Source organism: Miscanthus floridulus, chromosome 5 (genome assembly GCF_019320115.1).
Source record: "Miscanthus floridulus cultivar M001 chromosome 5, ASM1932011v1, whole genome shotgun sequence".
Lineage (NCBI taxonomy): Eukaryota > Viridiplantae > Streptophyta > Magnoliopsida > Poales > Poaceae > Miscanthus > Miscanthus floridulus.
The window spans coordinates 141,163,212-141,173,470 of NC_089584.1; the positions used below are offsets into that span (position 1 = coordinate 141,163,212).

A 10,259-nucleotide genomic window follows, 5' to 3' on the forward strand; every position below is an offset into this window, starting at 1 on the left:
TGCATGAGACTGCCGATTTCTACTTTCTATTAGTCTAGTAATAATAAATAAGAATAGTTACAAAGTTTGCTAAGCCTGGGAGGTCAGAAGCCGTATAATTCAACAACTGTAGTCACAGAAAAATTGTCCATTGCAGCACCAAAAACAGCAAGTTCGTGAGCGAGTTCTTCATCAGAGCTCGTGTGTTTGTGTGCGTGAGCTGAGAGTTCGCCGGCGACGTGGAACCGTCGTCACTCCGGCGTTGTCCGACAAGAGAAAGTTGTCGGCCTCAACATGTACACTCAATGGGACATTGTCTGAGCTCTACCAATCTCTTCTTTGTTTCAGTCCTTCAACAAGTGGAAAATAGATCTCACCTCATTGCAGAATGTAGAATTTGATGATTGTTTGGCACTCCTGTTTGCAGGTGCGGGCCTTGTTGCAAAGTCATGGCACCGGAATTTCAGTAAACGTCAGAGAAGAACCTCAATGTTGTGTTCCTCAAGCTCGATTGCAACGAGGACAGCAAAGTCAGTTGGGATTACTTTGCTCTCTCTTGTGTATTCACGACGCTGGTCTGTGCTCCGTGGAATATGGCATGCTGAAAAGCTCCTGTGCATGCTACTTGCAGCTTCTTGTGAAGAAGCTGGGTAAAGGTTGCACCAACAATCAAGATTAGGACGGGAATGATGTCAAGGAGGTCATTGCTCCCAAGATCGATGAATTAGCTCGTGCTATCGAGACAGTGAGGTCAAGCCGAGAAATGACCTGAAAAATATACACGGATTAGCATGCTATAGCTAATGTACACTGTGAATGAGGCACCCCCCCCCCCCCCCCCCCCCCCCCCACCAAAAAAAAAAAAAAACCTCCCTCTCTATGGAAGCGGATACTCAACGTGCAGAATAGAGCTATTCTAGTTGTAAATAACCATTTCATGCAGTGAATGTGCTCATAATTTATCAGTCATCAAGACCGATGTACATTCATTGATATGGAGTGTTTGTCCTAAAAAAAACTTTCCTACTTCATGAGGATACTGATTTTTTTTTAATGTTGTGATCCTAGTCTTCTTAAAACTATATCTCGGCATGCTTTGAAAACTATATATCAAGAGGTTATCTTGCTGAGATCTTTGAGCTACAACCACTAAGGTAGCAATTCCTATTACAAAATGCTAAGGGAATGATATCTTGGAATCCCTTGCTACAACACCTATTCTATATATGTGGAGCTTTATTGTAAGCTACCTATGTACATTGGGAGATACTGTATGGATCAAAAAATTACCACAGTATGTTTTGGACATGACATGAACTGCAAAGAGCTGAAGAACCTTAGTGGCAAGCTGATACGAAGCCCCTGCTTTGCCAACTGTTAATTGTTAAATAGCTATGTTTTCAGCCTTCCTAGCTTCCACCATCTCCAGATACAACAGTGGTGTTTCTGCTCGTTCTACATCTTGGCTTGCTCCCTCTGCCGATCCTCAAACCAAGTAGATCCAGGATTTTTAAATGGCAATTTTGTTCTCATCAGTGATCTGACCCTTTCTGCCTCCTCCCACAGTTCTTTCCCAGCATATATGTTTGACAAGAGTATATAGTTCCCGGTGTTCCAAGGTTCCAACTCAAATAGCTTGTTTGCAACAATTTCTGCAATCTCAACATTCTCATATGTCTTGCAGGCACTCAGGAGTGCACCAAGGGCCCCAGGATGTGGCCCCATTGGCATCGTCTGAACCATCTCGAAAGCCTCCTCAATCCTCCCTGCACGGCTAAGCATGTCAATGACACAGGCATAGTGATCCGCACACCGCTCAATTCCATAATCCCGCACCATTGCCTCCCAATACTCCAGTCCCTTATCAACAAGCCCTGTATGGCTGCATGCAGTAAGCACACCAACGAAAGTGATAGGGTCAGGCTTGACAGCTTGAGCCTGCATCCTTTCGAACACTGAAAGTGCCAGCTTTTCATGCCCGTGAGTTGCCAGGCCACTAATCAGTGCTGTGTATGGATAGGCATCAGGCTGTGAGATCTCCCTGAAAGCACTCAGTGCCTGCTCGATGTTGCCACACTTTGCATGCATATCTACTAATGCTGTAAGAACCTTCACATTCCTTTCGATCTTCTTCCTGTCAACATAAGATCCAACCCACCCAGCCAACTCCGTGCTGCCTATCTGTGAAACCGCAGAGATAACACCAACCATTGTGGCTCCATCAGGCTCAATTCCAGCAGCCTCCAGATCCCTAAAGAGAGCAAGTGCTGCCTTTGGCCGCCCAGTCTGTGCATAACCATTAATCATTGCCGTTCGGGCCACGAGATTTTTTTATGGCATTTTGTCAAACAGCTCGCGCGCATTCTGCACCAGCCCACCCTTGCAATACCCAGCAATGAGCACCGACCACGAGGCCGTATCCCTCGTCGGCATTTCGTCAAACACGCGGCGAGCGGAAACGAGGTCACCATCGCTGACGTAGAGGACCACCATGGCGTTCCATGAGACCTGGGTCCTGCTGGGCATGGCGGCGAAGAGGGACTCGGCGGGACGCACGGAGGCGTTGCGAGCGTGCGCGCAGAGGAGGGAGTTGAAGGAGACCGCGTCGGGCGCCGGGATGTCCGCCAGCGCGGCGTGAGCGGCGGGAAATTCCTCGCACTTGGCGTAGAGGTCGACGAGCGCGTTGGCGACGGGGAGGCGGAGCGGGAGGAGCGCGAGGCGGAAGGCGACAGCGTGCAGGGAGGCGCCGAGCGGGAGGAGGCGGAGCGACGCGGCGGCGTTGAGCGCGAAGGGGAGCGTGAAGTGGTCTGGGCGGACGGGCAGGCGCGGCATGAGGAGGAGCAGGCCAAGCGCATCGCGCGGGCGCGGCTTGGAGAGGCGGCTGATGGCGCCGTTGACGAGCGAGCGGACGAGGTTCGGCGCGGTGGCCGCGGCGTGGGAGCGGAGGAGGTGCGCGTGCAGCGCGTCGGGGGGCGGTGGCGGGTGGTCGGAGGCGAGCGCGCGGGCCATGCGATCGAAGTGCGCCTTGCGGATGGGCGGGCCGCCATGCCGTCGCGTGGTGGAAGCGTGACGGGGGAAAGAGGTAAGCGTTTGGGTTGCTTTTATACGTCGGAGTTTTGAACTTCTGGGCTGGGCTCCTCTTTCAATCTGGGGTTGAGGTTTGCGGCCCAGTTTTGGGCCATCAGTGAATTCAGCCCAAACTTTGAGTTTTTTTTTTTGCGACGAAGCCCAAACTTTGAGTTATTGCTGCTCTTTTGTTTTGTTTTGTTTTCCTTTCCTTTAATTTCCTTTTACAACTTTCCTTTTTCCCCCCTCAGCCAGGTGGCCTCTGCGTAGCACTACAATCAGATTATGGAGAGTACATTTCACCTCTAAGAGCAATCAAGTTCCAACATAAAAACTATCCGGAAGAAGCCTCTAGAGCACACCTCAATGTCACGTTGTCAGTTGTCAAGTTGACTGGGCTCCTACCTAAAACAGTCGATAGTGTGATCAGCCGGAACTGTCCTCCTTGACCTCTTGACCTCCTTGTCACGTTGGTGAGCTGATGAGGTGATCGTGACCAGGTGGTGGCCGAGCATTGGTGCTCGAATTGTCCCGGGGCAACCGGGCAAACGGCAGCGGCAATGGCACGTTGGCATGGCCAGCAGCAGCTGCACCTTGCACCTACTGCACCAACCAACCCCGGCAGCTGCAGGAAGGGCGCTGCAGTTGATACGCTTGTCTCTTTCCCGTCATCATTAGCTTCTTCACCCTCGCACATGCGCCCCCTGCCCCCCTTGCCTTCCCGGTTCCCGCTCGCTAATCGCGTCGCGTCCGGTCACGTCGCTGTTGCCTGTGAGGCTGTACGTGACCTGTCACTCCCCACTCCAGCACTGACACGTAGGACGTACCATGCGCCTCACTGGACCCACGTGTCAGCATCTCAGCAGTTATCTTTTCCGGGAGCAGTGGTCACACAAGGTTTAACAAAGGGCCCGTTTAGTTGGCAGAAATTTTTGGTTTTGGCTATTGTAGCATTTTTGTTTGTATTTGTCAATTAGTGTCTAATTATGGACTAATTAGGTTCGAAAGTTTCGTCTCGCGATTTCTCACCCAACTGTACAATTAGTTTTGTTTTTTTTTGTCTACATTTAGTACTCCATACATGTGTCGCAAGATTCGATGTGACACTTTAGAGTAAAAATTTTTAGAATCTAAACAGGGCCTTAGTTTATACAAAAATCCGGTCAAGTTTAGACTGCGAATCAGTCATCAGTGCAACTACACTTCCTACACCCCCGGGGAACAAGGGGTGATACGATGTGTGGCATCACCTGCGATCCAGATATTCCTGAGCTGTCGGGTTAGACTTGTTTAGTTCCAAAGTAAGGTGGTGTTTGGTTCTTTAGTCGCTCCTAAAATTTATGTCACATTAAATGTTTAGAGGCTAATAAAGAGCATTAAATATAAATTAATTACAAAATCAATTACATAGATGGATGCTAATTTTCGAGACGAATTTTTTAAGCCTAATTAATCTATCATTAGCACATGTTTACTGTAGCACCACGTTGTCAAATCATGGACTAATTAGGCTTAAAAGATTCGCCTCGCGAATTAGTCGCAAGTTGTGTAATTAGTTTCGTAATTAGTCTATATTTAATACTCCATGCATGTGTCTAAATATTCGATGTGACAGGAATTTTAGGAGGAGAGGAAGGAACCAAATAGGCCCTAAAAGTTTACACCATGTCATGTCGAATATTTGAACACATGTATGAAGTATTAAATATATAATAAAAAAATAATTAATTACACAGTTTGCAACTAATTTACGAGATGAATCTTTTAAGTATAATTAGTCCATAATTTGACAATAAAGTACTACAGTAACACATGTGCTAATGATGGATTAATTATGCTTAATAAATTCGTCTCGTAATTTACCGATAGATTCTGTAATTTTTTTATTAGTATCTGAACGCACACACTCCATATAACCTCTGGTGTGACACCCTAAAACTTTACATGCTGATCTAAACAAGGCATAGTCGAACAGGGGATCTTGGAAGAGCCGGTCAGGGGGCGTTCGTTTCGTCGAAAAAATAAACCAAAATATTATTCTGGCTGGTTTGTTGTGAGAAAAAAATACTATTTTAATTGAAAAAACAAGTTGAAAAAAAGGAACATGGCCAGGGTCTCCATGCGCATCATCCTGTCCGCTTGTGACCAGGAATTATTGCCCAGGCCGGACTCGTCACATGTGTGTACCAGAGCCATCAGCCATTCCAACCAATCATGCACACTCGCCGCGATCAATGGTCACCAGATTTTACAACTAGTTTCTACTACTAGCAAGTAGCAAATAAACTATAGTACTAGTACTTTGGTTATTGGAGAGAGAAAAACAATTAAAGATTCCACCGAGTTAGTTAGGGCTTGTTGGATGTCAAAATTTTTAGCAAAGTGCTACGGTAGCATTTTTGTTGTTATTTGATAAATAGTGTCCGATCATAGTCTAATTAGGCTTAAAAGATTCGTCTCGTGGATTTCGTCTAAACTGTGTAATTAGTTTTATTTTTTATTTATATTTAATGCTTCATGCATGCGTCAAAGATTCGATGTGACGAAGAATCTTAAAAAAATTTGCAAAATGGGGTGGAACTGGCCGCGAAACTGCAGCCGGTAGGCGGAGGAGGCATCTTCTGCAGACATGAGAACTGGAGTGTGACCATCCACCCAGACCCAGCAGACACCATTGCTCCTTCCCTGTAGTGTGGTGACTGGTCCAATCACCTCCGCAAAGCGACTGCGCTTTTCTTGGCTAGACACATCAGGATCCGCATCAGGCTGTGGCACTAATCGGAGAGAGAGAGAGAGAGAGGAGGGGACTGGTCAGCATCCGCCGTGGCGAATCATGGAACTTTCTCAGGCGACCTCTCTCTCTCTCTCCGGCCAGTCACCAGTGGCCACTCGGCAGAGCAACAAGCGACGGCACCGTGAAGCCGTGGCAGCAGCGAAGGGGACGGGATCCCATTGGACGCCACGATGGAACGGACAGAGACGGCGTCACCGGCCTCGCTCCTACGACGACGACGGCGACGGATGCAGGCATCAGCGAGACAACGACGCTGCGATGCAAGAGTGTGCTCTGAATCGCAGATGAACCAGCCAGCGGATTGGACATTTGGGCAGGGGAAGAAAGAAGCGTGGTAGGATTCCATTCCAGACAGATTTGTTTCGTCACGACGCGAGTGCGCGGCCGCAGCTCTCCACAAGGCGACGGAATCATCGTCCCAGACGCGCTTGACACGTACAAGAACCATCCCATCCATTACCGCGAAAAATATCGCCGGCGGTCGCCGCCGCTACGGCAACCGGCGGATTCCGGCCGAAAAGGACACGGGGATGAACTAAAGACAACAAGAGTAGCTAGGAAGTAGAAAAAAAAAACAGAATGGAAATGCCCACGCTATCTATGTGCATCGAAGAAGGCCGGCCGTCGGCGGCGCCCGACCGGCGATCGTTCGTTCTCCTCTCAAAACTGCGCTTGTGATCCTGGCTCGCCGGCGCCGTCGAACCCTCCTGCGTCTCCACCCATCATCGCCGGGACGCCGCAGCGGCGCCCGTGGCCAATCCATCCTCGCCGACGTCCTCCAGCCGCTGCGGCGCCGGAGAAGAACTCATCAGGACTCTTTGAAAAATAATAAGCGAGCCATACTAACAGAAAAAAACATCGAGAGACGGTGGATGGACCGGTGTTTACCTGAGGGACGGTGCGGAGGAGGAACGGGTCGGGCGTGCAGGCCGGCGGCGCGTCGAAGACGGCGAGCGGGAGGTGCTTCTTGACGACGCCGACGTTGAAGTAGATGACGCCGGAGGAAGGGATGTCGACCTTGATGTCGTGGACGGGGAACCACATGAAGAGGTCCTGCGCGTCGACGCCCGAGATGGCGGCGATCTGGCCGGGGCTGATGACCCCGGTGACGGTGGCGTTGTAGCGCAGGCCGACCTCGAAGCGCGCGGTGCAGGGCGCCTCCAGCTGGGCCTCGAACCGCCCCGTGGCTGCGTCGTGACGGAACGCCGTGATCCCCGCCGGCAGCAGGCCCCCCGGCAGCTGGTGCGCGCGGAGCACCTCGTTCGCCGCCTCCGCCGCCGCCGTCGCCGTCACCCCCGCCGCCACGCGCCCCTCCGTCGCAAACGCTACCGCCGCCGACAGAGCCACCAGCGTCCACAGCGCGGCCGCCATTCCCGACGCCCACCGATGCGAGGAGATGGGACGGGAGAGGAGGAGGAGAGGGGATGGGTGTCAATAATTGAGGTTGAGAACGGGAGCCGGAATGGGAAATAGCGATCGGGGGAAGAAAAGGAGGGAGGGGCGGGGTAGGGAGGCAGAGGAAACGGATGGGGACGCGCCGCGCGGGATGGGCCCGCGTGCCTGCGACTTGAAAGTGGCGCGATTAGGATTAATACACGTTTTAATTACGAAAATTACCGTGCATCGAACAAATATCACGGGCAGGCAGGTTGGACAGAGGATGACTTGGCTGGCTTTTGCCGCTTTGGGCGCGGGGCGTTGCGAAGTGCCGGCGCACACCACTGGCTTCGTGCTCTCGCGATGCGCCGCGCCGTTTCGGCCGTTCTGGGAGGTTGCCAGCAGGATACCGCAACCCCAGCCGCGCCACACCTGAAGTCCAGAACTGTTACGCATGGGACAGGGAAGTGACGGAGAAGTGTTGGCGCTGGCGAGTCAAACAAGCAGGAACCAACTGAACAGAACCGAGTCTGGTGCCAGCGCAAGTGCCGCCGTGTGGATTCAGCGTGGCGCCCGTTGTCCAGGGCACGGAGTTGCGGGGAGTCTTGTTTTCATTTGTTCTGTTCCCCTGCGGCATTGCCGCATTGGTGTGGGTGCTGCCTTTCTCCGTCCTGGTCCTGGACGTCCCCGCGCGTAGGCCGCAGGTGTTACGATCCCGAGAACGTGAGGCGTGACGGCATCATCAGCAGAGGCAGCAGCAAGCAGCAAATCTGGGGCAGCAGCCAGCAGCGGGCTACTGTACAGTAAAGTGAAGCGAACAGGTAATGTGCACTGAATTAGTGGTCTGGCACTTGCAGCCCAGCCGCCACTGTCGAGGCTGCTGCAGTGCGGGGATTGAGCTGACGACCACAGGCTGAAACTGTCGGGGGAGCAGCATAATAGCAGTGGGGATCGATCCCGGCGCGCGGCCGGCGCGAAAGCCCATACGGGATTCACACGCCAACGGCTGGCAAAACAAAAGGAAATTTCCTCCCGCACACACGCGGAAATCTGGCAGCTTGCAGCCTTCTTCAGCCTTCAGCTATAGTAGCTCCGGCGACAGAGCAGATTAGCAACAGCGATCGAGCGGCTTTCCATTCCATGGGCTCTCGATGGGCGACATCTTTGTCTCGTGTGCTGTCGCAAACCCTTGTGCCTCCTCCATCTCTTGATTCTCTCGCCCCGTTCCTTTCTGCTTTTCCACCAATCCTGTCATGCCCGTACGATCCATGCATATTGAAATATTATATATAGTAAGTACTGTATGTGTGCATATGCTCCAAACTTCAGAGTTCGTTCGTTCAAGAATCAAGATGGAGGAGCACTGAAAGGGAATGTTTTGTTTTTGCCCTATTCGCTTATGCTGAAATTTGATTTATGCTGATGTTGTGAGCGAAAAATATTATTTCATGGCTAAAAAGTAGCTTAAACGAACGGGGCTTTTTTTTCTCCACTTGAAACACACAAAAGTGCAAATGAATGATCTGGCTGGCCTCTGGGTCTCTCTCTTTCTGTATATATCCAGCAGGTTCCTTGTTGAATGACTCGACGCCGCCTTTTGTTCACCAAGCTAGCTAGCTGCCCTGCACTGCATGCACGAATGATTTTGGGGGCAAAAGGGCGGGAATCATTGTCAAGGCACCAGGCAGAGCCGTCGCCTGTGCCCATCATGCGTGCATGTACCTGCAACATAATCAGACAACCTGGATGCTGTTCGCCGCCTGTACCATGTAACCCATAGAGAAATCGCTCGGCCGGAGCACTCGCTCCTCCCAAAATAAGTGCTCATCCCATATTTCGAGGAGCCAAACAATCTTAAGTTTGACTAAATATATACACAAAAGTAACAATGGTTATAATACAAAATACATATATCATTAGATTAATCTCGTCATATATTTTCATAGTTAACCTATTTAGAGATATAAATGTTAATACTGTTTTTTTATAAATCCAGCTAAACTTTAGATTAATTGACTCATCGAAATACGAGATGGGCACTTATTTTGAAACGGAGGGAGTAGTTAATAAGCATTGTTTAATTAATAATATTGCTCCTTGGCTGGCAGGCTGTAGGTGAACTTAATCCATACCCTAACTACTTTCAGATTTATGTAATTATGGCTGATGCTGGATTAAAATATGGCTGACATGATGCTGGCTGCTCCACGTCGTAGATCTCCATGCATGTAGATTTGACAGCTGACCACATACACTAGCTACCTTGATAGGGGGAAAACTTGCATTATTAATGCATGCATGCTTAATATAGTAGGTTTCTGGGGCTGATAGGTTTCTTGCTGATAAATTCGACTGGTACTGGTTTGTTGTAAGAGAAAAATATTGTTGACTGATTGATAAATAAACCCTGACTGAAAGTATCGAGACTACGGGGTCACGTCACCTCAGGGTTGGTGAAAACGGGCCGGTGATGCATGCATGGATCATGGATGCCATTGCCATGCCAAGGACAAGGAGAGGCAAGGACCGGACGTACACCCAAGTTGTGTGCGAGCAATGATCATCGGCCTGTTCGGCTGGTGCTGATACGATCGTATACGATCATGGATTATTACTGCTGTTTGGTTTGGTGTTAGAGAAAAATACTGTTCTGACTGAAAATTTACGATCGTTTACGACCAAGCGAATAGGCCGCATGTCGACCTATTATAAAGATGGATGGAGGCCCACTGTACTGCACAGCACAGTCGTCCGTCCATCGTCGTAGCGGCAGCAGCTTGTGCATGAATGCGGCAGGCGACTCATCTGAACATCTGATGAAACTTTCCTGCATGGATCGAGTTGGCGATCCAGCTCCAATGGAAATGGACGACCTGATGTACGGAGTACGTGTTCGCCCGTGATCCAGCCGTCTCTCCTCTGCATGCTCTCTTGCCCTCATATATAGACAATCTGATACTAATCTTTACCAATGATTAAGGTTAGTGAAGATGGATGACCTGGTTCGGCCATTTTCTGTTGGGTAGGCTAAGCTCATCCACCA

General features: G+C 50.2%; 1 protein-coding gene and 1 pseudogene across 1 annotated transcript; both read right to left on the bottom strand.

Moving 5' to 3' along the window:
• Nucleotides 1-1,257: 1,257 nt before the first annotated feature.
• Nucleotides 1,258-3,742, bottom strand: LOC136455507 (putative pentatricopeptide repeat-containing protein At5g37570; annotated as a pseudogene).
• A 2,404-nt stretch (nucleotides 3,743-6,146) lies between these two features.
• LOC136453893 (uncharacterized protein At5g01610-like) lies at nucleotides 6,147-7,305 on the bottom strand. The gene is made up of 2 exons (XM_066454445.1): nucleotides 6,728-7,305; nucleotides 6,147-6,624 (listed from the first exon to the last, which is right to left on the bottom strand). Exons 1-2 carry the CDS (start codon nucleotides 7,208-7,210, stop codon nucleotides 6,562-6,564), a joined length of 546 nt encoding a protein of 181 aa, XP_066310542.1. The 5' UTR covers nucleotides 7,211-7,305; the 3' UTR covers nucleotides 6,147-6,561.
• Between the last annotated feature and the right edge of the window lie 2,954 nt (nucleotides 7,306-10,259).